This window comes from Leucoraja erinacea, chromosome 45 (genome assembly GCF_028641065.1).
Source record: "Leucoraja erinacea ecotype New England chromosome 45, Leri_hhj_1, whole genome shotgun sequence".
Taxonomy (NCBI): Eukaryota; Metazoa; Chordata; class Chondrichthyes; order Rajiformes; family Rajidae; genus Leucoraja; species Leucoraja erinaceus.
The window spans coordinates 348,111-375,221 of record NC_073421.1 but is presented as its reverse complement, the minus strand read 5'-3'; the positions used below and the strand labels follow the sequence as shown (position 1 = coordinate 375,221).

The following is a 27,111-nucleotide window of genomic DNA, read 5'->3' as shown; positions in this document are numbered from 1 at the left end:
TCACAACTTTCTGGGTGAAAAAGTTTTTTCTCATTAAAAAAGATCATAGATGAACTTCTACTTCATTGGGCTTAGAACTCTGAAGGTCCTGTTCTTGTGCTGCAGGCTGTTCCATGTACCACTAAATATTTTAATATCCACTTTTAGTCAAATATCAAGGCTAAAATTAAGCAAAACTTTGCATAAAATGTCCACATCATTTCTCAGCAATGCAGCGCAAACAAGCCTCATGTGGAAGGGCTCAGAACACCTACCTACACTCCAGTCCATCTCCTCCACACTGTCACCGTACAAACCGTGTTTGCTTTTCCCCAAAAACTCCTGAGAAGCATGTAGTGCCGTGTGGACGTGCAGGTAGGATGTGAAGAGCAGGAACGGACGGCCCAAATTCCTGCAGAGCAAGGGAACATTACAAAACACTTGTCAAAGGGAGTAAGGATACAATGCAAAGGCGTACGTGGAAGATCAACACAAAATGCTGGAATAACTCAGCGGGACAGGCAGCGCCTTCCCCTCAGCTAGCAACGAGCCATCCTACATTTCCTCATCTACATTCTACATTTCCCATTCCTACATTTCCTGTTCGACCTGCTGCCCTCTGGAAGGCGCTATAGGTGCATCAAATCTAGGACAAATAGACCCAGGAATAGTTGTTTTCCGAAAGTCATAACTACTCTTAATTCACACATGCACTGACTTCACAGCCCAACACCCGGACTTCCATCTATTCTATCCACGTACTGAAATTTGGAACTGTAATGTGTATTGTAACTGTAATTTTTAACATTTTTTAAAAACATTTTTTAATATTTAATATAATCTTTAAACATCTGCCTAAGAATACTACCTATTCATCCTTCACCATTTTGCCTTCATAGATATGTATATAGCACCGCAGAATTGTGCACCTATCCCCCCCCCTTTTGTTTTTGTTTTCTGTTTCTTGTTTTGTGTACTAAATTATATGTATGCACTGAGTACGAGCTGCTTTTAATCTCATTGTACATGTATAGTGACAATAAATGGCATATCTATCTATCTATCTATCTATCATCGTTTGCTTTGATCTGTCGTTTTCATATCTTGCCTTAAAAGTTATTCCCTTATCACATATCTATTCACTATAAATGGCTCAATTGTAATAATCTAATAATCTATTGTCTTTCAGCTGATTTGATAGCACGCAACAAAACCTTTTCACTGTACCACGGTACACATGACAATAAACTAAACTAATTACCCCTCTATATCTCTAGACTCCCTCTCCCCTGACTCTCAGTCTGAAGAAGAGTCTAGACCCAAAATGTCACCCGTTCCTTCTCTCCAGAGAGGCTGCCTATCCCGCTGAGTTACCTCAGCATTTTGTGTCAATCTTCTGCAGTTTCTTCCTACACCTTACACCTGGTACCTTCTGAAGAGTCCACCTGGAAGTTGGACAATTTTATACTGTACAATTTTTACATTTATCGGGCCAATTAATCTACAAACCTGTACATCTTTGGAATGTGGAGGAAACCAAAGATTTTGGAGAAAACACACGCAGGTCACGGGGAGAACGTACAAACTCTGTACAGAAAGCGCCCGTAGTCGGGATCGAACCCGGATCTCCGGCGCTGCATTTGCTGTAAGACAGCAACTCTACCTCTGCGCCACCGTGACTGCAAAGGCATACATTCCATATTCATTACCCAAACCGCTGGAGATGGTTGGTGAGGTGCCATGTTGATGCCAGTATATTGAGCAACTAATGCACCACGCCAGCATGCAACTGCGAATGGAGCTTAATGCAGATAAGTGCGAGGGGTAGAACAGGAGGGAGGATGCGGAATGAAACCAGGGCAGGGCCTTCACAGTGAATGGGAGAACCCTGTGGAACTGTTGTAAAGCAAAGGGATATAGTTTGGGTACATGTGTAGGGAGGAGTTGCAGATGCTGGTTTACACCATAGATAGACACAAAAAGCTGGAGTAACTCAGTGGGTCAGGCAGCATCTCTGGAGAAAATCCTTTTACATCATAGTTTCCTAAAGGTGGCATCACTGGTAGATAGGGTGGTCAAGAAGGCTTTTGGTACATTGGCCTTCATCAGGCAGGGTATTGAGTATAGAACGTGCAAAGTTGTATGTGGTTCCCAGAGCAGACAGCCCAGCTTGCCTGGCAAAATGCCTCATCACCAGAACTCACCAACAAGCACCAAGACCTGGCTTGGCTGGCAGTGAGGGGAGCCCTCCCAGTCACATCCTTCCTGCACCTTCGGAACCTCACTACCAGCGCACGCTGCCCTTGGGACAGCTGCTATGGAGAGGAGACAGTTGCCCACCTCTTTGCAGAGTGTGGATTCGCAAAGAGAGTCTGGAGAGGTTTGCAAGGGTCTCTGTCACGGTATGCTCTGAACAGCTCCATCACAGAGGACTCTGTGATTTACGAACTGTTCCCAGGGACGCATTCAGAGACTGACATCGAGTGCTGCTGGAAGGTCATCAACTCAGTGAAAGACGGCCTTTGGCCTGCCCGAGCATTGTTGACCACCCAGCAGAGTGAAATGTCCGTCGGGGAATGTTGCCGACTGGCCCGCTGCCGACTGCAGGAGTACGTGCTGAGGGACGCACTGAAGCTCGCTGCAGCCAACGCCAAGGCTCGGTGTGGGATGAGCACAGTCTAGGGTCCTTCCACTGCTGGACATGGGGGGCACGGTGTGGTGGAGACGCCCCTGAAAATAAGGGAAGGAATTCCACGCCAGGGGGCCACATGAGTGGCACGGGTGGGAGAGAAATATTGTGAAAATTGGGGTAATGTGTGTAAACAGTATTGAATGTTTGTATAGCCTCCGAGAAAGTCGGATTAGTATTTTGACTGGTTCCTGTACTGTATATATTTATTACTTGAATAAAGTCTATTTTGAAATTAATAATAAAAAAAAAAGATGTATTACAGTTGTACAACACGTTGTTGAGGCTGCATTTGTAGTACTGCGCTCATGTTGGGCACCCTGCTACAGGAAGGATATTGTTAAGCTGGACAGAGTGCAGAGAAGATTTATGAGGATGTTGCCAGGACTCGAGGGCCTGGGATACTGGAAGAGGTTGGGCGGGCTAGAACTTTATTCCTTGGAATGCAGGTTAATGAGGGGTGATTTTATGAACATTGACTTCTCTAATTTCAGATAGTCCTTGCTTTCTCCCTCCTTCCCCTCCCCCTTCCCAGCACTCCCACAAGCCTACTGTCTCCACCTTTTCCCCCCGCACACCCCCCCTCCCCCCCGACATCAGTCTGAATAAGGGTCTCGATCCAAAACATTGCCTATTCCTTCTCTCCATAGATGTTGCCTCACCCGCTGAGTTCCTCCAACATTTTTGTCTACCTTCGATTTTTCCAGCATCTGCAGTTCTTTCTTAAACATACTAGTTAGTCCGTTTAGTTTATTGTCACGTGTACCGAGGTACAGTGAAGCTTTTTCACTACACTATAGGGATGATTTTTATAATTTTACTGAAGCCAATTAACCAACTAACCTGCACGTCTTTGGAATGTGGGAGGGAATCGGGGCACCCAGAGGAAACCCCTATACGGTCACGGGAAGAAGGTACAAACACCGTGCAGGCAGCACCCGTAGTCAGGATCGAGCCCGGCTCTCTGGCGCTGTGAGGCAGCAACTCTACCGCCGCGCCACCGTGCCGCCCGAATCTCCAAATGAGAATCATTAATTTACATGGAACACGCAACAGTACAGCCCCCGCCCGGGCCCACAATGTCCCTGCGTGGTGAACATGAGTTGGGTTAAACTAATCTCCTCTGCCAGCACATGATCTATATCTACATCGGTGAGACCAAGCGTAGGCTTGGCGATCGTTTCAGTATCAGTATATCTTTATTGTCATTTTCCTGAGTACTCACATACCCAGAGGAAACAAAAAAACGTTGCTCAACCAGTGTCCATTCAGTGTGCAGTACAAATAACAACAAATAAATAGAAATAAAAATACATATATCATGAACAAATTAAATTAAACACTCTACTCCCTACTAAACATCAACAGGCGTTCCGATCGACAGCTGCTGCAGTGTGTCCAGGTTGGTGGTTGGTGCGCGATACTTTGGCAGGGGGTAAGTCCGTTTATCAGTCTTATAGCCTGCGGGAAGAAGCTGAGGAGCTTCCTGCTGGTTTTGCAGCTAATGCTCCTGTACCTCTTCCCGGTTTCACTGAATACCTCCGCTCAGTCCGCAATAACCAACCTGATCTCTCGGTGGCTCAGCACTTCAACTCCCCCTCCCATTCCGAATCCGACCTCTCTGTCCTGGGCTTCCTCCATGGCCAAAGTGAGCACCACTGGAAATTGGAGGAGCAACACCTCATATTCCGCTTGGGCAGTCTGCACACTTGAATCCTCCAATTTCCAGTAGCCCCTTGCTGTCTCCTCCCCTTCTCAGCTCTCCCTCAGCCCTCTGGCTCCCCTTCTTCCTTTCTTCTTCCCACCCCCCCACCCTGCATCAGTCTGAAGAAGAGTTTTGTCCCGAAACATTGCCTATTTCCTTCGCTCCATAGATGCTGGCTCACCCGCTGAGTTTCTCCAGCACTTTTGTCTACCTTCGATTTTCCAGCATCTGCAGTTCCTTCTTGAACACATGATCCACATCTCTCCATTCCCTGCACATACATGTGTGTCGAACATGATACCGTTAAACTTTAAAGACGTGTAAAATTATGAATGGAATGGACAGGGTGAATGCTGTCTTTCACCCAGAGTAGGGGAATCAAGAACTAGAGGACATAGGTTGAGAGGGGAAAGATTCAATAGGAACCAAGGAGGCCAACTTTTTTTCCCACACAGAGGGCTCTGGGTATATGGAACAGGTGGGTAGTTGTGGCAGGTACTGTAACCACATTTAAAAGACACTTGGACAGATACATGGATACAGAGAGAGAGGAAAGAGAAAGGGTGAAAGTGAGAGAGAGCGAGGAACAGAAAGAAAGATAGAGAGAAAGAGAAAAAGAGAGAAAAAGAGAAAGAATGAAAGAGAAAGAGTGAAAGAGAGAGAGAAAAAGAGAGGGAGAAATCATGCTTAGGTATGACAGATTGCTTTCTGTTATCTGCAGAAGCTTCTTATTACAGCTTGGAAGAAAATACTGAGACTACAAAGCAAAATAAGCAGAGAGCTAAGGCTTCAAAGTAAATAGGTGTCAAAGCCACATACTACAACAATGGCCCTGACCATTATCAGTAGGAACTGACAGGGAACAAACCGACAGCTGCACTGAAGTAATGTCTCTGAATCGACATCACTTAAATAGCAATGAGACCGGAAATGAAGGCAGCGGTCATTAATCCATCTCCTTCTCCACTGGAACCCGTTTGATGTAGACATGAAAGCAGAGATGTGTGGGAAAGAAGGTAAGACATAGCAACCAAGGTGTGTCGACAAAGCCTGGGGAAGTTGAGACGTCACAGAATGTTGAGGTCCATAAACACAAAGATGCAATGAAACCAATTTGCTGAGTTTGCTCCCAGGATTGAGAATAAGAAGGAACTGCAGATGCTGGTTTAAACCGAAGATAGACACAAAAAGCTGGAGTAACTCAGCGGGGCAGTTTCGGATCTCTGAAGAAGGGTGTCGACCAGAAACGTCATCCATTCCTTCTCTCCAGAGATGCTGCCTTTTCCGCTGAGTTACTCCCAACTTTTTGTGTCTATCTTCGGTTTAAACCAGCATCTGCAGTTCCACCTCAGCAGGTAGTGACACTTAGTGCCCACGTGCCTTGGCTCTACGCTCCACCGGATGCCGCCACATACCAAGGTGATACTACACTTGATCTTAGCCAAAAGGCCGAGAAGCGATCATTCCTAGGTAATTCCTAGTTCTAGATTCACCCACATCTTCTTCACATCCACAAGACACAAAGTAACTCAAAGGGTCAAGTCACATCTCTGGGGATCATGGGGAGGTGATATTTTGGGTCAGGGCCCTTCTTTGGACTGTAATGTTGATTAGAGCGCCAACCTGTGAGGCACTCTTAAGACAGCTGATGTTTAGTTTTATGTGTCGCCTGGACAAGTCAGAGAACCACATAATTGAAGCCTTAGTGAGCCCTCTGAAAAGCTGCTATAGATTCACTTCTAGGTTAAGACGGCATTGGTGCAATAGCTTGTATATATTTTAGGCTAATATGCAATTTCTTAATGTATCTTTGTAATTCTTTGTACTGTTTGATGTGTATATGGACCTGTGTCTGAAATAAAGCTTTAATAAATTATTCGCTGGAGTTTAGAAGGATGAGGGGTGGGGGAGAACCTCAGTGAAACTTACCGAACAGTGAAAGGCCTGGACAGAGTGGAGGTGGAGAAGAAGTTTCCACCAGTGGGAGAGTCTAGGACTGGAGGGCACAGCCTCAGAATAAAAGGACGTACAATTACTAAGGAGATGAGGAGGAATTTCTTTAGTCAGAGGGTGGTGAATCTGTGGAATTCAATGCCACATAAGGCCGTGGAGGCCCAGTCAAGATTGACAGATTCTTGATTAGTACGGATGTCAAGTCGTGATAGTTAGATCAACCATTATTGAATGGCAGTCGATGCAATGGGCCGAATGGCCTAGTTCTGCTCCTGTGACTTATGAACTCTGAAGAAGGGTCTCGACCCGAAATGTCACCAGAGATGCTGCCTATCCCGCTGAGTTACACCAGCATTTTGTGTCTATCTTCAGTGTAAACCAGCATCTGCAGTGCCTTTTGACACCATTGGAGTAAAGGGTGGCACGGTGGTAGAGTTGCTGCCTTACAGCCTTTGCAGCCGGGTTCCATCCCAACTACGGGTGCTGTCTATACGGAGTTTGCACGTTCTTCCCCGTGACCTGCGTGGGTTTTCTCCGAGATCTTCGGTGTCCTCCCACGCTCCAAAGACATCCAGGTTTGTAGGTTAATTGTCTTGGTATAAATGTAAAATGTAAATTGCCCCTAGTGTGTGTCGGATAGCGTTAATGTGCGGGGATCATTGGTCGGTATGGACTGGGCGTGCCGAAGTGCGTGTTTCCGCGCTGCATCTCTGAACTAAACTGATGCCTGATGGAATGAGAGGCGGTCATACACTAAGGATACCTTCAAGTAAACAGGTGATTGGAATCAGGTCACCTACCGCTCCATGAAGCTCGTGGCCTGGTTGGTCAGTCTCTGCGTCAGGCTGTCAAACGTAAAGGGCTGCTGAATGATCTTGTCATTCTGCATCAGGATGCAGTTGAGTTGGCGAAACTGGGACAGGAAGAGCACGACCGCGCCGATCAGCAGAGCGGCGGCCAGCAAGACGAAGCCGAGAGCTCTCCAGGGGACGGTCAGGAGAGCCAGGTAGTCGAGTAGCAGCAAGGTGAAGAGCGCCAGGGTGACGAGCTGCACCGCCGCGCGGACGGCCCTCCGAGCCCCCGCCACAAAGATGTCGCCGCTGTTGGGCTTGCAGTTGCGCATGTTGGTCAGCGGCAGGCCGTAGAAGTAGTCAAAGCCGTGGTTGGCTGGATGGTGGCAGTGGTCACCGCTGGCCTCACAATTCAAACCAAGGTGCCACTTCCCTGTAAAGCAGATCACCAGATGTACAAACTCAAAGACCCTGAATTCACAGGCACTCGTTGGGCTACCTCCTGTTCTATCCCCGGGAGCTGTTTGATTTACTTCAGAGATACAGCGTGGAAACAGGCCCTTCAGCCCACCGGATCCGCGCCCACCGGCAATCACCCAGTACAATTACACTATACTAGTTAGTCCTCGTATTTCGCTTGGGTAGTTTACACCCCAGCGGTATGAACATTGACCTCTCTAATTTCAGATAGCCCTTGCTTTCTCCCTCATTCCTCTCCCCTTCTCAGCTCTCCCACAAGCCTACTGTCTCTGCCTCTTCCTTTCTTCCTTTTTAAGCACCCCAGCCTGAAGAAGGGTCTCGACCCGAAACATCGCCTATTCCTTCTCTCCATGGATGCTGCCTCACCCGCTGAGTTCCTCCAGCATTTTTGTCTACCTTCGATTTTTCCAGCATCTGCAGTTCTTTCTTAAACATACTAGTTAGTCCATTTAGTTTATTGTCACGTGTACCGAGGTACAGTGAAGCTTTTTCACTACACTATAGAGATGATTTTTACAATTTTACAAAAGCCAATTAACCAATTAACCTGCACGTCTTTGGAATGTGGGAGGAAATCGGAGCACCCACAGAAAACCCCTATGCAGTCACGGGGAGAAGGTACAAACTCTGTGCAGGCAGCACCCGTAGTCAGGATCGAGCCCGGGTTTCTGGCGCTGTGAGGCAGCGACTCTACCGCTGCGCCACCGTGCCGCCCAAATCTCCAAATGAGAAGCATTAATTTTCATGGAACACGCAACAGTACAGCCCCCGGCCCACAATGTCCCTGCGTGGTGAACCTGATGTTGCGTTAAACTAACCTTATCTGCCAGCACATGATCCATGTCTCTCCAGAGGAGTGGGAGAGAGGGGAGGGTGATGGGGTGGGGAGGATTTGGGAAGATGGGGCAGAGGGGGAAGGGGAGAGAGATTGAGAGGGAGATTTCTATAGGGAGAGGTCGGGCAGACTTCAACTTTATTCCCTGGAGTGCAGGAGACTGATGGGTGATCTTATGAGGTGAATAAAACCATGAGGGGGGTGGGGGGGGAGGGAGAGATAGTGTGAATACAGAGTCTTGTAGTGGAGTCAGGAACCAGAGGACATAGGTTTATGGTGAGAGGGGAAAGATTTAATGGAAATGAAGGGCAACTTTTTCACACATTTGGTGCGGTGGGTATATGGAACGTGGTGCCAGAAGAGATGGATGTACAGACTATAACAGCACTTAAAAGACACTTGTGTAGCAAGGAACCGCAGATGCTGGACTGAAGATAAACACAAAATGCTGGAGTAACTCAGCTGGTCAGGCAAAATCTCTGGAGAAAAGGAATAGGTGAGGTTTCGGGTGGAAACCCTTCTTTAGATTGGACCCAGTTTCACCCTGTCTGAAGCAGGTTCTTGACCCGAAACGTCACCTATTCCTTCTCTCCAGAGATGCTGCTGACCTGTTGAGTTACTCCAGCTTTTTGTGTCTATCTAAAAGACACTTGGACAGGTACATAGATAGGAACGGTTTAGAGGGACAAATGTGGGCAAATGGGAGGGCGGTCACGGTGGTGCAGCGGTAGAGTTACTGCCTTACAGGGTTCAATCCCGACTACGGGCGCTGTCGGTACAGAGTTTGTACGTTCTCCCTGTGACCTGCGTGGGTTTTCTCCGAGATCTTCGGTTTCCTCCCACACTCTAAAGACGCGCAGGTTTGTAGGTTAATTGGCTTGGTAAAGGAAAAAATTGTCCCTAGTGGGTGTAGGATAGTGTTGAAGTGATCGCTGGTCGGCGTGGACCCGGTGGGCCGAACGGCCTGTTTCCGCGCTGTATCTCTAAACTAAACTAAAACTAGACTGGGGCAAGGTGGTCGGCACGGACAGGTTGGGCCGAAGGGCCTATTTCAATACTTTATGACTCCATGCGTGTGGCTGAACACACGTCAGTGTGTGCAAAGAAAGAAGACAAAGTGGATTTGTTTAAGAAGGAACTGCAGATGCTGGAGAAGTAGACTATTATCTGAATGGAGGCCGATTATGAAAGGGGGAGATGCAACGAGATCTGGGTGTCATGGTACACCAGTCATTAAAAGTAGGCATGCAGGTGCAGCAGGCAGTGAAGAAAGCGAATGGTATATTAGCATTCATAGCAAACGGATTTGAGTATAGGAATAGGGAGGTTCTACTGCAGTTGTACAGGGTCTTGGTGAGACCACACCTGGAGTATTGCGTACAGTTTTGGTCTCCAAATCTGAGGAAAGACATTCTTGCCATAGAGGGAGTACAGAGAAGGTTCACCAGAGTGATTCCTGGGATGTCAGGACTTTCATATGAAGAAAGACTGGATAGACTCCGCTTGTACTCGCTTCAATTCAGAAGATTGAGGGGAGATCTTATAGAAACTTACAAAATTCTTAAGGGGTTGGACAGGCTAGATGCAGGAAGATTGTTCCCGATGTTGGGGAAGTCCAGAACAAGGGGTCACAGTTTAAGGATAAAGGGGAAATCTTTTAGGACCGAGATGGGGAAAACATTTTTCACACAGATAGTGGTGAATCTCTGGAACTCTCTGCCACAGAAGGTAGTTGTGGCCAGTTCGTTGGCTATATTTAAGAGGGAGTTAGATGTGGCCCTTGTGGCTAAAGGGATCAGGGGGTATGGAGAGAAGGCAGGTACAGGATACTGGTTGGATGATCAGCCATGATCATATTGAATGGCAGTGCAGGCTCGTAGGGCCGAATGGCCTACTCCTGCACCTATTTTCTATGTTTCTAATCGAAGGTAGACAAAAATGTTGGAGAAACTCAGCGGGTGCAGCAGGAAATAGGGTAACGTTTCGGCCCGAAACGTTGCCTATTTCCTCCCCTCCAGAGGAGTTGCAGATCAAAGGGCGAGGGATCAGAGGGTAAGGTTGCTCGCTCTTACCAATCAAGGCAGTGGAATAGCCTTGTCCTTTCAACAGTTTGGCAAAGGTGGTCTCGTTGGTGGGGAGTCCTCCTGACCCAGCAGTAAAGAGAAATACACCGATTCTGCTGAAGGAGGCCATCCCTGAAAAAGAGAGAACAACGTTCTCCTTTAGATCACGCAGCCGGACAACACAGAAATAGGCGGAAGATAAAACACACTAAAAGCTGCAGTAACTCAACGGGACAGGCAGCAAGCATCTCTGGAGAGAAGGAATGGGTGACCCTTCTTCAGTCTCAATCCGAAATGTCACCCATTCCTTCTCTCCAGAGATGCGGCCTGTCCACAGGTTCATGTGATAGGAGCAGAATTAAGCTATTCGGCCCATCAAGCTGGGGGGCAGTGTTAGCTGTGAGGAGGATGCTAGGAGACTGCAAGGGGACTTGGATAGGCTGGGTGAGTGGGCAAATGTTTGGCAGATGCAGTATAATGTGGATAAATGTGAGGTTATCCATTTTGGTGGCAAAAACAGGAAAGCAGACTATTATCTAAATGGTGCCCGACTAGGAAAAGGGGAGATGCAGCGAGACCTGGGTGTCATGGTACACCAGTCATTGAAGGTAGGCATGCAGGTGCAGCAGGCAGTGAAGAAAGCGAATGGTATGTTAGCTTTCATAGCAAAAGGATTTGAGTATAGGAGCAGGGAGGTTCTACTGCAGTTGTACAGGGTCTTGGTGAGACCACTCTGGAGTATTGCGTACAGTTTTGGTCTCCAAATCTGAGGAAGGACATTATTGCCATAGAGGGAGTGCAGAGAAGGTTCACCAGACTGATTCCTGGGATGTCAGGACTGTCTTATGAAGAAAGACTGGATAGACTTGGTTTATACTCTCTAGAATTTAGGAGATTGAGAGGGGATCTTATAGAAACTTACAAAATTCTTAAGGGGTTGGACAGGCTAGATGCAGGAAGATTGCTCCCGATGTTGGGGAAGTCCAGGACAAGGGGTCCCAGCTTAAGGATAAGGGGAAATCCTTTAAAACCGAGATGAGAAGAACCTTTTTCACACAGAGAGCGGTGAATCTCTGGAACTCTCTGCCGCAGAGGGTAGTCGAGGCCAGTTCATTGGCTATATTTAAGAGGGAGTTAGATGTGGCCCTTGTTGCTAAGGGGATCAGAGGGTATGGAGACAAAGGCACTAATTGGCCTGAGTTGGATGATCAGCCATGACAGCATATTGAATGGAGTCAGGCTCGAAGGGCCGCATGGCCTACCCTGCACCTAATTTCTATGTTTCTAAGTCTACTCCGCCATTCAATCATGGCTGATCTATCTCTCCCTCCTAACCCCATTCTCCTGCCTTCACCGCATAACCCCTGACGCCCGTACTAATCAAGAACCTATCTATCTTTGCCTTCAAAATATGCATTGACGGCCTCAGCAACCATCTGTGGCAATGAATTCCACTAAAGAAATTCCTCCTCATCTCCTTCCTAAAGAAACGTCCTTTCATTCTGAGGCTGTGACCTCTGGTCCTGGACTCTCCCACTAGTGGAAACATCCTCTCCACATCTACTCTGCCCAGGCTCTATCTGACCCGCTGAGTTACTCCAGCTTATTGTGTTTGTCTTTAGTGTAAACCACTAGTGATGCAGTTCCTTTCTATACAGAAACAGGCCATTCAGCACACTCTACCATTAATCCCATGCACCCATATATGGTCCTTAGCCTTTCCATGCCATGGCGACTATAGAAAGTGGGATAATAAGAAACTAGTGTACAAGTTGTTGATGGGCAGCGTGGACTCAGTGGGCCAAAGGGCCTGTTTCCATGTTGTATCTATAACACAAACACTAATTGGCCCAATGTTTCCAACAGTTCACCACCAGACAGCAATTCCCCCGAGTCCCTTAAATTCTGCATTACCCCGAGTTGCACATTCATAAGCCACTCAATCATGTCTGATCTATCTTTCCCTCTCAACCCCAATTCTCTCCTTCATCCCCATAACCCTTGACACCCTTACAAATCAAAAATCTATCAATTTCCGCTTTAGAAATTCCCAATGACTTGGCTTCCATCACAATATGTGGCGATTTACCACCCTCTGACTAAAGAAATTGCTCCTCATCTTCTTTCTAAAGGTACGTCCTTTTATTCTGAGGCAGTGCCCTCTGGTCAAAGGGTCAAAAACTTCAAATTCCTGTGTGTGCATATTTCCGTAGATCTTTCCTGGTTCCAGCACACTGATGCAATTATAAAAAAGGCACGTCAGCGCCTCTACAACTTGAGAAGCTTACGGAGTCGGTTTGTCAAGGTGGACTCTATCGAACGTCTACAGGTGCACATCATCCTTCTAAACTCCAGCAAGTGCAGGCCCAGTGCCGTCAAACGCACATCATACATTAACCCAGGCATCCCCAGCCGGGTTCCATCTCGTAAACCTCCTCTGGAGCCTCTCCAACGCCAGACGTGTGGCCCAGGTACACGCACTTACCTGACCTGACTGGATATCTGCCCGTCAGAAAGGCAGCTCTGCTCGGGGTACAGAGTGACGCAGCAGCAATGTGTTGGGTCAACAACACTCCATCATGTGCCAGGCTGTCAATATGAGGGGTCCTGCAACAGGAGAGGAAAGTACTGTTGAAGATTCACTAATTCATAAGATATAGAAACAGAATTAGGCCATTCGGCCCATCGAGTCTACTCCATCATTGAATCATGGTTGATATCTATCTCCTAATCCCATTTTCCTGCCTTCTCCCCATAGCCCTCGACACCCATTCTAATCATGGCTGAATTTAATTTTGCACCGCTCAACAAGAGGCCGTCTCAGTGGCGCAGCGGTAGAGTTGCTGCTTTACAATGTCTGAGACCCGGGTTTGATCCCGACTACAGGTGCTGTCTACGTCTTTATTCCTACTATCAAAACGCACGACTCTGCTACACTATATTCCATCAGCCACTTGACTGCACTCTCCCAACCTGTCCAAGTCTTTCTGCAGAGTCCCTGCTTTCTCTACACTACCTGCCCCTCCACCTATTTTCGTATCATCTGCAAATTTGGCCACAAAACCTTCAATCCCTTCATCCAAATTATTAATATACAACGTGAAGACCAGTGACCCCAGCATCGACCTCTGCGGATCTCTGTTAGTCACTTGCAGCCAACCGGAAAAGGCCCCCTTTGTTGCCACTCTGTCTTCTGCAATCCAGCCAACCTACTATCCACGCTAGTATCTGCCCATTTGATAGTATGGGCTCTCATCTTCCTCAGCAGCCTCCCGTGTGGCACCTCATCAAAGGCTTTCTGAAAATCTAGGGAAACATCATCCACTGTCTGTCCTGCTATTTACTTCTTCAAAGAGGAATATTGTTGTTTTGTTTTGTGGGATTTGGGTCACAATTTGTAAAACATTACACATAGGAAATATGTGGGAAGGAACTGCAGATGCTGGTTTAAACCGAAGGTGGACACAAGATGCTGGAGTAACTCAACGGGACAGGCAGTATCTCTGGAGAGAAGGAATGGGTGACTTTTCAGGTCGAGACCCTTCTTCAGTCACGGGAAAGGAAAACGAGAGATATACAGTGGAGGAAGCCTAGGACAGAAAGATCAATGGGAAAGGGAAGGGAATTAAAGTGTCCAGCAACCGTGAGATCAGGTAGGTTCAGGCGGGCTGAGCAAAGGTGTTATGCGAAACGATTGCCCAGTCTGCGTTTGGTCTTGCTGATGTATAGGAGTCCACATCTAGAACAACAGATACAATAGATGAGGTTGGAGGAGGTGCAAGTGAACCTCTGCCTAACCTGAAAGGACTGTCGGGATTCCTGGACAGAGTCGATGGAGGAGGTATAGGGACAGGTGTTGCATCTCCTGTGGTTGCAGGGTAATGTACCTGGGGAGAAGGTGGTTTGGGTGGGAAGGGATGAGTTAACCAGGGAGTTGCGGAGGGAACGGCCTATGCGGAAGGCGGAAACGGGTGGAGATGGGAAGATGCGACATGGTGGGAATCCCATTGGAGGTGGCGAAAACGTCGAAGGATTACGTGTTGTATGCGATGGCTGATGGGGCGGAAGGCGAGGACTAGTGGGAGTCTGTCTCTGTTGTGACTAGGGGGAGAGGGAGAAAGGGCGGAGCTGTGGGGTACCGAAGAGACACGTGTGAGGGCCTCATTTATGATGGGAGAGGGGAACTCCCATAGCCTAAAGAATGAGGACATCTCGGATGTCCTAGTATGGAACACTTCATCTTGGACGCAGATGCGGCGTAGACGGAGGAATTGGGAGTAGGGGGATAGAGTCTTTCCAGGAAGCAGGGCGGGAAGAAGTGCAGTCGACACTGTTGTGGGAGTCAGTAGTTTTGTAATATACATCGGTCGATAGTCTATCTGTGATGGAGGGGGTGAGATCAAGAAAGGGAAGGGAGGTGTCGGAGATGGTCCAACTGATTTTGAGTGCAGGATGGAAATTGGTGGTGAAGTTAATGAAGTCCATGCGTTCTGCATGGGTGCCCGGAGGCAGCACCAATGCAGTTGTCATTGTAACGGAGATAAAGAGTTCGGGGATAGGGCCAGTGTACGCCTGGAACACGGATTGTTCAACGTATCCCCATGCGAGAGCCCCTAGCTACTCCTTTGATTTGGAGGAAATGGGAGGAGCCAAAAGAGACCATGTTAAGGGTGAGGACCAGCTCCGCTCGGCAGAGGAGAATGTTGGTAGAGGGAAATTGGCAGGTTCTGGGGCCGAGGAAGAAACGGAGCGCTTTAAGGCCTTCCTTGTGGGGGACAGAAACATAGAAAAACAGGAGCAGGAGTAGGCAATTCGGCCCTTCGAGTCAGCACCATCCTTTAATATAGTCATGGTTGATCATCTAAAATCAGTACCCCGTTCCTCCTTTTTACCCATATCCCATGATTTCTTTAGCCCTAAGAGCCCTCTCTCTTGAAAACATCCAGTGAATTGGCCTCCACTGCCTTCTTTGGCAGAGAATTCCACAGATTCACACCTCTCTGAGTGGAAAAGTTTTTCCTCATCTCAGTCCTAAATGGCCTACCCATTATTCTTAAACTGTTCTGGACTCCCTCGCCATCGGGAACATTTTTCCTGCATCTTGCCTGTCTAGTCCTTTAAGAATTATATATGTTTCTATAAGATCTCCTCTCATCCTTCTAAATTCCAGTGAATACAAGCCCAGTCTTTCATCATATGTCAGTCCTGCCATCCCGGGAATTAACCTGGTGAACCTAGGCTGCACTCCCTCAATAGCAATAATGCCCTTCCTCAAATTAGGAGACCAAAATTGCACACAATACTCCAGGTGCAGTCTCACCAGGGCCTTGTACAACTGCAGTAGGACCCCCTTGCTCCTGAACTCAAATCCTCTTGCACTGAAGGCCAACATGCCATTAGCTTTCTACACATGCCTGCTGTACCCGCATGCTTACTTTCAGTGACTGATGTACAAGCACACCCAGGTCTCGTTGCATCTTGAGATGTAGAGTGACGGAACGGCCATAGAAGAGATAAGGGAGTGGGGGTTTGGAAAGCAGAAAACAGAACTGCAGATGCTGGAAAAATCGAAAGTAGACAAAAATGCTGGAGAAACTCAGCGGGTGAGGCAGCATCTATGGAGCGAAGGTATAGGTGAAGTTTCGGGTCGAGACCCTTCTTCAGACTGATGTGGGGGTGGAGGGGGGGCAGGAAGAAGAAAGGAAGAGGCAGAGACAGTGGGCTGTGGGAGAGCTGGGGAGTGGAGGGGAAGGAGGGAGAAAGCAGGGACTACCTGAAATTGGAGAAGTCAATGTTCATATCACTAGGGTGTAAACTCACCCAAGCGGAATATGAGGTGCTGCTCCTCCAATTTGCGGTGGGCCTCACTCTGGCCATGGAGGCCCAGGACAGAGAGGTCAGATTGGGAATGGGAGGGGGAGGAGGCCCAGGACAGAAAGGTCAGATTGGGAATGGGAGGGGCCAATCACCACCCCCCCCGGACACTTATGAAGCTATGTCGCTGAGCCACCGGGCGATCAGGTTGGTTAATGCGAACCGAGCGGGAGAATCATGTTAAAGTCAGAGGCTTAAGAATCTGACCAAACCAGTTGGCTCAGACTAAATTATAGCTTTCATGCCAATTTACTAAGTTCCTCCCACTGACACTATCAGCAATGTTGCATGTTTATCCACATTTCTACAGCAGCTTGAGTACGACTACACTTTCATCTTGAAGTGTAATGCAAATATAGTTGCAATAAAATATGTAAGAAAGAACTGCAGATGCTGGTTTAAATCGAAGGTCGACACAAAATGCTGGAGTGACTCAGTCTGAAGAAGGGTCTCGACCTGAAACGTCGCCCATTCCTTCTCTCCAGAGACGTTGCCTCACCCGCTGAGTTACTCCAGCATCTTGTGCAATAAAATATGCTACAAGGTAGAACAACCAAAAAATAAATGCCAGAAATGAATAAAAATATTTGTCCTTTTTGCTTTGCTCTGGCTAATTCTAGACGTTCTGAGTATCACCATGCACAGGTTCTATTGGGTGTGACCATCATACTTTCCAACCCCAAAGCCTCAGCGTTAATGAGAGAGAGGTAAAGGCCATCTCTAACAACGTCAGCAAGATGAAGGAGTTAGTTATTGACTTCAGGAAGCATGCGTGGTGGAGTACATGCACACAGCATGGAAACAGGCACTTTGGCCTACTGAGTCTACGCTAGGGTTGCCAACGGTCCCGTATTAGCCGGGACATCCCGTATATTGGGCTAAATTGGTTTGTCCCGTACGGGCACCGCCCTTGTCCTGTATTTGACCGCTACTACTCAGGTCGAAGGGACTGTCGGGTCAGAGTGCCGTGTCCGGCCCCCGCCTCACCCGTCCCGACGTAGTGCAGCCCATGGAGTGCAGCAGCAGCAGCAGCAGCAGCAGCGCCTCGCCCGTGGCCCGTCAGTCGGCAGCCTGGCCAGCTGTCCGACCTTCGTGCCTTCGCTTACCGCCGACACCACCGCCACCCCTCCTTCTCACGGCCGATCATCGGTTCATGAGTGGGACGGGGCGCTGGACTTTGCGCACGGGCCAAAACTCCTTAGCTGGCCCGCCAACTGGGCTTCATGTGCACTCAGCCACGGCCGAGTCGGTCAACGAATTGCCGTTGGGAACTTGTCCCATATTTTGACCTTTTGTCCCTTGTGAGAAAGTTGGCAAGCCTAGTTTACGCCGACCATCGATCTCCTGTATACACTAATTCTATGTTATCATATTTTCTCACCCACTCCTTCAGCTGCGCCGCACTTTCAGATCTGATCGACACAGAATAATCCCACCTAATGGTACCCACAGTTTAGATTAGTTTCAAGACACATCACGGAAACAAGTCTTTTGGCTCACCGAGACCGCACCGACAAGAGATCCCCGCACACTAACACGATCCTACGCACAGTAGGGACATGGATAGACATAGAAACATAGACAATAGGTGCAGGAGGAGGGCATTCGGCCCTTCGAGCCAGCACCGCCATTCATTGTGATCATGGCTGATCGTCCCCAATCAGTAACACGTGCCTGCCTACTCCCCATATCCCTTGACCCCACTAGCCCCTAGAATTCTATCTAACTCGCTCTTAAATCCATCCAGTGACTTGGCCTCAACGGCCCTCTGTGGCAGGGAATTCCATAAATCTCTGGGTGAAAATTTTTTTCTCACCTCAGTCTTAAATGACCTCCCCTTTATTCTAAAGCCGAGTCCCCTGGTTCTGGACTCGCCCAACATTAGGAATATTTTTCCTGCATCTAGCTTGCCCAGTCCTTTTATCATTTTATATGTTTCTAAAAGATATCCCCTCATCCCTCTAAACTCCAGTGAATACAAGCCTAGTCTTTTCAATCTTTCCTCATATGACAGTCCCGCCATCCCAGGGATCAATCTCGTCAACCTACGCTGCACTAGGGACAATTTACAATTTTACCAAGCGAATTAACCTGCAAACATGTACGTCTTTGGAACGTGGGAGGAAACCGGCGGAGAAAACCCACATTGGTCATGGGGAGAAGATACAAACTCCGTACAGACAGCATCCATAGTCAGGATCAGGATCGGACCCGATTACTGGTGCTGTGAGACACCAGCGTGCCGCCCCCAGTTATGGTTCGGTTGCAGCACTGATACCACTGCAACAGCAGACGGTGGCTTCAAGTCTAACTGAGAAGATTCCAAGTCATTATTCGACACAAGCGTGTCCTCATTCGCTACCCAAAGAGGTAGGGGTGTTAAACCGAGAAACGATGCACTGAAGAAGCGGTTGGACCCGAAAAACATCACCCATCCATGGAGACCCTTCCATATCTCTTGACTCCCTCTCCTCTGACTCTCTGTCTGAAGAAGGGTCTCGACCCGAAACATCACCCATTCCTTTTCTCCAGACATGCTGCCGGTTTCGCTACTCCCAGCATTTTGTGTCCACCTTCAGTGCAGGCACGTGCCGTGAGTAATTACTCAGGGTAGGCAGTCAGTCAGCTGTTAAAAAATCTTAAACCGCGCATGCGACATTGTTCACTCCGGAAGCTGTCAGTCAACTTTTATAAAGTTTTCAAAAGTCAAATCTCTTAATAAAGTACCGTATTTCCTGGCAATGTAAACGCACCCGCGTCGAAGATGCACCCCCATTTTGAGTTGCTAAATCTTGAAAGAAGGCTGGTGGGACATAGAATTTCTCACATTCAAAAAAATAAAGAAAGCAATTTGCCCATGGCTTCCAAATCTCCTTCATTCTGAATTACTGAATGGGCGGGGATGGAGGGCGACGGCAGGTGGAGACATGGTGGGAAAAACAGGAGCACACCGGGACAAGTTGAATCAGTTGTGATCTTATTGAATGACATTATTTGTTCAAGGGAGAGTTCAACGTGTGGGGAGTCTGGCCCGGGGTAAAGTTGTGGGGGGGGGGGGCAGGAGCATTGAGAAGGAGGAGGTCGGCGATCATGCCAGTAACTCACTCACCGCTGCCGCGGCACTCCAGACACAGAGCCACCGCATTGTGGCCGGGGAGGGAAGCAGCTCGGGTGGCTGCGAGCGGTCTCGGGACCAGACAGCAGAACTGGCTGACACCTCAGTGCCTTCTGTCTGGCAGTGCTCTCCGTCTGAACATCTCTCACCTGCCGCTAACCGGCTTCGCTCATGTCAGCCGCTTCCCGCAAATCCTTAAATTCCGACAGCCGAGGAACCTCAATTGGTCTCTTGATTGCACTGTCGGAATTTAAGGATTTGCAGGAAGCGGCTGACATGAGTGAGGCCGGCGAGCGGCAGGTGAGAGGTTTTCAGACAGAGAGCACTGCCAGAGGTGAGCAGGGGCTGGCAGAAGGAGCTGAGGTGGTCCCAGCGGCCGCTCGCAGCCACCCAAGCTACTTCTCCCCCCGGCCACAATGCGGTGGCTCCGTGCCTGGAGCATAGCGGCAAGTGAGTTGCTGGCATGATTCCAGACCCCCTCCTTCTCAACGCTCCTGCCCTCCCCGCAACTTTACCCCGGGCCAGACACCCCACACGCTGTGAAAGGAACTCTCACCTCCCCAGCGGCGCTGTCGTTTTACAGCCGCTTCCCACCAGCTGCCAGTAATGAGGGATAGAAACATTGACATAGAAAATAGGTGCAGGAGTAGGCCATTCGGCCCTTCGAGCCTGCATCGCCATTCAATATGATCATCCAACTCAGTATCCTGTACCTGCCTTCTCTCCATACCCCCTGATCCCTTTAGCCACAAGGGCCACATCTAACTCCCTCTTAAATATAGCCAAAGAACTGGCCTCAGCTACCTTCTGTGGCAGAGAATTCCAGAGATTCACCACTCTGTGTGTGAAAAATGTTTTTTCCTCACTTGGACTTGGCTATCCCTCAATAAAACAACTTTGTTCTTGATGTTGCTGTACTGAGGGATAGCCAAGTCTATCTTTCTTGACTAACAACCTTCCAACTTCGGCTTCCAAGACACATGTAAATTTTTGTGTCTTATTTTTGGGTAAAAAATAGCGTCTTCATTACCGGGAAATACGGTATTTAAAAACATATAGCTCAAAGAAAAGTACTTACCACATCATTTGCACACAAACTCCTTTCTTCTATCTTTGTTTCTTAAGATACTCTTAAGATAATGACAATCCACGTTTGAAAAACCCACCAAGAAACTTGCGCTGTGCATGTGCATTACTGCAAAGGCAGAATTTCAGCTGCCTTCAGTCCCCTGGAAATTGATGGCTTGAAGCAGCATCAACGGCACGTCAGCTGCACAGACCTTCGCGTGTTACATGTACTGCGGATGAAAGGCACCGAGAATTATGCCTACCTAATAGATCAATCTCTTAGGTAGGCATTATTCTCCCATGCCTTTACTATTTATATTTAATAATTACCATTTTATTATTTCGTCAGGGTAGGCAGTGCCTACCTTGTCTACCCTGACGGCACGTGCCTGCTTTGGTGTGAACCAGGATCTGCAGTTCCTTCCTACACACATCGGCCATCCATGTTCTCCAGGGATGCTGCCCACATCCGCTGAGTTACCCAAGCACTTTATGTCCTTGCCAATATCCCTCATGCATACAAGGGCTGTGTGAAGCTTTACCAATACCCCTTACACACGCATACACACACGTGCACACACAGTGATCTTCAAACCTGAGAGTTGTGTTTCCGTAACATCCTAGGTCTCCAATACCGAGATCATCGGCCATGAAAATTACATAGTTGGGCCGCTGATCTGCACCTTGGCCGAGAATTGTTTGTGCCAAATGGAGGAGCAGAAACACTGCCAAGATATTCATGTTGCTGAAATGTAAATGATAAAAGTAAAGTTAGCAAGGTTACTTGATAGAAAGTTAATTCTGTATTAGAAGTGCCCCTGGTCTGATCCAGACCGCAGGTGCTCTCTGTGTGGAGTTTGTACATTCTCAGCGTGGCTGCATGAGTTCCTGTATCCTTCCACATCCCCAAAACGTACGGGTTTGTAGGTTAATTGACCTCTGTACATTACCCCCTGGTATATAGGCTGTGGAAGGAAGGTACAGAGGGATTATATAGAACTAGTGTGAATGAGTGTTCGATGGTTGACGTGGACTGTAGGGCCCGTTTCACTAGTTCCACTTTATCCCACTTTCTCATCCACTCCCTACACACTAGCGGCAATTTACACGGGGTCGCAGGGAGAACATGCAAACTCCACGCAGCCAGCAAGAAGTCAGGATTGAATAAGGGTCTCTGGCACTGTGAGACAGTAACTCTACCATCTGCATCATTGTTTTCTGAACCCTCTCTGGCTTAACTACATCTATTATATCAGTTCCCACTAACTCATGCACAGGGCTATATTTTGCTATTCTACAAAGGGGCTGGCCGTAGTGCAGCTACCAATATCTTAGATCGCTGCATGTGCACATTCTTACACCACAGTTAGAGGTAGAGTCATTCAGACCGGAAATGGGCCCGTTAGCCAAACTCGTCCATACCAATCAAGATGCCTCATCTAATCTAGGGTAGACAAAAATGCTGGAGAAACTCAGCGGGTGAGGCAGCATCTATGGAGCGAAGGAAGACGTGATGTTGCGGCTCGAGACCCTTCTTCAGACTAATGTGGAGGAAAGAAGGAAGAGGCGGAGACAGTGGGCTCTGGGAGAGCTGGGAAGGGGAGAGGATGGAGGGAGAAAACAAGGACTACCTGAAATTGAAATTGGGGTGTAAACTACCCAAGCAAAATATGAGGTGCTGCTCCTCCAATTTGCGGTGGGACTCACTTTGGCCATGGAGGAGGCCCAGGACAGAAAGGTCGGATTCGGAATGGGAGGGGAAGTTGAAGTGCAGAGCCCCGGGAGATCAGGTTGGTTAATACGAACTGAGAGGAGGAGTTGGGTGAAGCGATCGCCAAGCCTACGCTTGGTCTCACCGATGTAGAGCAGCTGACACCAAGAACAGCGGATGCAATAGATGAGGTTGGAGGAGGTGCAGGTGGGTGGGAAGGGAGGAATTGACTAGGGAGTTACGGAGGGAGCAGTCTCTGCGGAAAGCCGAAAGGGGAGGGGATGAGAAGATGTGGCCAGTGGTGGGAACCCGTTGGAGATGTCGGAGGATTATCTGTTGTATGTGATGTCTGATAGGGTGGAAGGCGAGGACAAGGGGGACTCTGTCCTTGTTACGAGTGGGGGGCATGGGGAGTGAGAGCGGAGCTACGGGATATAGAGGTGACACTGGTGAGAGCCTCATCTATAGTCGAAGAGTGGAACTCCCGTTCCCTAAAGAATGAGGTCATCTCCGATGCCCTGGTTTGGAACACCTCATCCTGGGTGCAGATGCGGCGTAGACTGGGGAATTGGGAGATGGGGAAAGAGTCCTTACAGGAAGCAGGGTGGGAAGAAGTGTAGTCCATCTAATCTAGTGTCTGTTGAAGATGGTTTGTGTTAAAATGGCATACTTGTACCTTTGTCAACGCCCTTTCTGTGGCAACTCTTTGCATACCTTGTTTTAGTTTTCGCTTTTATTTTGTTTTGGAGATACAGTGTGAAAACAGGCCCTTCGGTCCACTGAGTCTGGGTCGACCAGTGATCCCTGCACATTATCACTACCCATCGTACATTAGGGACAATTTTATTTTACATTGATACCAAAGCCAATTAACCTACAAACCTGTACGTCTTTGAAGTGTGGGATGAAAACAAAGATCCACACAGGTCATGGGGAGAACGTACAAACTCCAAACAGACAGCACCCTTGGTCGGGGTCGACCGAAGCAGTAGCTCTACCACTGCGCCACCGTGCCGACTGCCAAACCTTGAGTACGCAAAACAAAGAATATCACTGTGACTCAAGAGTCAAGAGTGTTTTATTGTCATATGTCCCGGACGGGACAATGAAATTGTTACTTGCTGCAGCACAACACAATATGTGGATATGTAAACATTGTACATAACGGGGGGGGGGGGGGGGGGGGGGGGGGGGGGGGCGTTGTGGGGAAAGAAAAAGTTCAATAAATAACAAATATAGTGCAAATAACAAATAATAATATAGTCTTTTGCAGTTCAGAGCTTATTCATTGTGTTCAATTGCCTGATGGCTGTAGGGAAGAAGCTGTTCCTGAACCTGGACGTTACAGTTTTCAGGCTCCTATATCTTGTTTCTGATGGTAATGGTGAGATGAGTGTGTGGCCAGGATGGTGTGGGTCTTTGATGATTTTGGCTGCCTTTTTGAGGCAGTGACTATGATAGATCCCTTCGATGGTGGGGAGGTCAAAGCCGGTGATGGACTGGGCAGCGGTCACAACGTTTTGTAGTCTTTTCCGCTCCTGGACGTTCAAGTTGCCGAACCAGGCCACGATGCAACGAGTATTAAACGACGAGCTGTAGTCTATAAACAACAGCCTGACGTAGGTGTTTTTATTGTTCAAGTGGTCCAATGCGGAGTAGAGCCAGTGAAATTGCATCCTCCGTTGACCTGTTGTGGCGGTATGCGAACTGTAGTTGATTGCTCATCACATGTGACAATAAAATATAATTCAATAATTCATTCATTTGTTCACTTTTGACCCATAGCCCTATCCACTTGCTATCCATCTACTTGCATAAATGACTTTTAAATCGTCTTATTGTGCATGTCTCTACTAGCTCATCTGGCAGCTGGTTCCATATCACCCTCTGAGTGAACAAGTTGCTCCTCAGGATCCGATCTTTCCTCTCTCACCTTAAATTTATGTCCTCTGGTTCATAATTTTCTGTCGGGGTAAATTGTTTCGCTTTAGGTTATTTTCTGGAGGTCCCTCGCGATTTTTCCACCTCTGTAAGATCACCCCATAGTGTCCTGCGTTCCAAGGAATAAAGTCCTAGCCTGCTCAACCTTTCCCTATAGCACAGACCCTTGAGTCCTGGCAACATCCTTGTAATGTTTAATGTTTTATGTGTCATTCCTAACTGTCATTGTATGTCATGTTGTCACTTGCGGGCGAAGCACCAAGGCAAACTCACTGTATGTGAATACTTGGCCAATAAACTTAAACTTATTATTAAACCTTCTCTGCATCCTTTCCAGCTTAATGACATCCGTTCTCCAGCAGGGTGACTAAAACACGGTACTCCAGTCTGCGTCTGAAGAAGGGTCTCAACCTGAAACGTCACCCATTCCTTCTCCCCAGAGATGCTGCCTGTCCCGCTGAGTTGTTCCAGCATTTTGTGTCTATCTACAGTACTCCAAATGCAGCCTCACCAACATCTTGTACAAATGAAACATAATGTCCCAATTTCTATACTCAATACCCTGATCAATGAAGGCCAATGTCCCAAGGACCTTTTTGGCCACTCTATCTATCCGTGATGCCACTCCGGTAACCTCGTACCAGTCCGCTGTTTCAGGTGTGGACTCCTGTATATCGGCGAGACCAAGCGCAGCATCGGCGATCATTTCGCTGAACACCTCCGCTCGGTCTGCGCAGACCTACGTGATCTCCCGGCTGCTCAGCGTTTTTACTCCCACCCTGATCTTTCTGTCCTGGGCCTCCTCCATTGTCAGAGTGAGGCCCAGCGCAACATGGAGGTACACACAGCACTTCATATTTCGCTTGGGCGGTTTACACCCCAGCGGTATGAACATTACTTCTTCTTGATAGCCCTTGCTTTCCCTCTCCATCCCCTCCCACTAGTCTTACTGTCTCCGACTACATTCTATCTCTGTCCCGCTCACTCCCCTGACATCAATCTGAGAAGGGTCTCGACCCTGAAATGTCACCCATTCCTTCTCTACAGAGTTGCTGCCTGTCCCGCTGAGTTTTTCCAGCTTTTTGTGTTCATCCTCGGTGAAAACTAGCACCTGCAGTTCCTTCCTACACAACTAATTTATAAATTAGATGTTCTCCCCTTCATAAATGATACAAAAGCCAGTAGCGGGGGTGACAGCTTCACATGTCACTGGATGAGTCCCTGGGGCTGCAAATAATCATTTCATTGAGGGTGGAGGTGGAGGGGAGGTTGGAGGGGGAGGGGAGGGGAGGGGGAGGGGGGAGGGGGAGGGGGAGGGGGAGGGGAGGGGGAGGGGGAGGGGGAGGGGAGGGGGAGAGGGGAGGGGGAGGTTGGGGGGAGGGGAGGGGGAGGGGGTTGGAGAGTAGAAGGAGGTTGGAGGGGGGAGGTTTACGGGGGAGTTTGGAGGGGAAGGTAGGGGGAGGCTGGAGCCTGGATGTGGAGGGGAGGGGGAGGTTGTATACCTGGGGAGGGGGAGTTGCCCCACACTGGCACAGGTTCACTGGAATAGGGGGAGGTTTGGAGGGGGAGGGGGGAGGGGGAGGGGAGGTTGGTGGGGGGGGGGAGGGGAGGGGAGGACAGAGTAAGAGTAGAACTCTCATAGTAGATGATAATATACGAATTGGAGTCGAATACGAGATGAATGTCACCTGTAACCAGCTGCAGCCTGGATGTGCACACCTTGGGGCGGGGAGGTACACCTTTATACCTGGCCTGGCCTGGGCCTGGCCTGCCCCCACAGGTGGCACAGCTAGCCCCCCCCCACACTCACTGGAATAGGCCCCACCCCTTCCACAGCCACCCCCTACCCCCCACTGGCACAGCTGTCACAAACCCCCCCCCCCAACCACACATACCTACCCATGGCCGCCTTCCCCTCTCACCGCCGCTCTCCCCGCCAGCGGACTCGCCCCCACCGTCCGGCCGCCCCATCCCGCTCACCTCCCCCCCCGCCCCGCCCCCAACCATGGCCCCCGCCGCCGAGCAACGACCACCCCCACCCCCCTCCTGCCACTCACTGAGCTAGTCCCCGCCACTCCCCGCGCCATGGCCCCGCCCCGCCGCTAGCCCCCCGCCCCGCCCCGCCTCTAGTCCCCCGCCCACTACCCGCGCTGTGGCCCCGCCCCGCCGCTACCATCCCGCCCCCCCCCCTCCCTGCCCCATGGCCCCGCCCCTCACCGCCTCTAGGCCCCGCCCCTCCTCTAGATCCCCCCCCCTCCCTGCATCATGGCCCCGCCCTCAAGCAACGAATCTCCCTCCCCCACCCTCTCCTGCCACTCACTGACCTAGTCCCCACCCCCCCTACCCTGCCGCATGGCCCCGCCCCGCCTCTAGGCCCCGCCCACCCCTGTCACGGCCCCGCCCCCGCCTCTAGATCCCGCCCCCCCTCCCTGCATCATGGCCCCGCCCTCAAGCAACGAACCTCCCAACCCCAACCCCTCCTGCCACTCACTGACCTATGGCCCCGCCCCCTGCCCTGAACATCGCCCCGCCAGTTCCCCCCCCGCCCCCCCTGCCTGTAGGCCCCGCCCCTCCCGTTATGAGCCACGCCCCTTCACCGCATATGACCCGCCCTTCCCAGGGTCACCCCCCCTTTCGCTCACTGTCCCGCCCCTCCCTGCCCCATGGCCCCGCCCCTCCCTGTCCCATGGCCCCGCCCCTCCCTGCCCCATGGCCCCGCCCCTCCCGGCCCCATGGCCCCGCCCCTCCCGGCCCCATGGCCCCCCCCCCCCTCCCTGCCCCCCATGGCCCCGCCCCTCCCTGTCCCATGGCCCCGCCCCTCCCTGTCCCATGGCCCCGCCCCTCCCGGCCCCATGGCCCCGCCCCTCCCTGCCCCATGGCCCCGCCCCTCCCCGCCCCATGGCCCCG

The 27,111-nt window shown here is 49.6% G+C and overlaps 1 protein-coding gene across 2 annotated transcripts in view; it reads right to left on the bottom strand.

The window, feature by feature from the left end:
• Positions 1 to 25,102, bottom strand: part of sts (steroid sulfatase (microsomal), isozyme S) — a 46,669-nt gene extending 21,567 nt beyond the window's left edge. Inside the window, exons 1-6 of one of the 2 annotated variants that reach the window (XM_055664800.1) lie at positions 24,197 to 25,102; positions 21,148 to 21,297; positions 12,981 to 13,102; positions 10,505 to 10,627; positions 7,127 to 7,550; positions 255 to 391 (exon numbers count right to left, since the gene is read on the bottom strand). In XM_055664800.1, coding sequence (XP_055520775.1) covers positions 255 to 391; positions 7,127 to 7,550; positions 10,505 to 10,627; positions 12,981 to 13,102; positions 21,148 to 21,293 — 952 coding nt within the window. In that variant the 5' untranslated portion in view covers positions 21,294 to 21,297; positions 24,197 to 25,102. Of the gene's footprint in view, positions 1 to 254; positions 392 to 7,126; positions 7,551 to 10,504; positions 10,628 to 12,980; positions 13,103 to 21,147; positions 21,298 to 23,145; positions 23,429 to 24,196 lie in introns of those variants that run through there. The other variant, XM_055664801.1, reaches the window with a different exon arrangement.
• Positions 25,103 to 27,111: the final 2,009 nt, after the last annotated feature.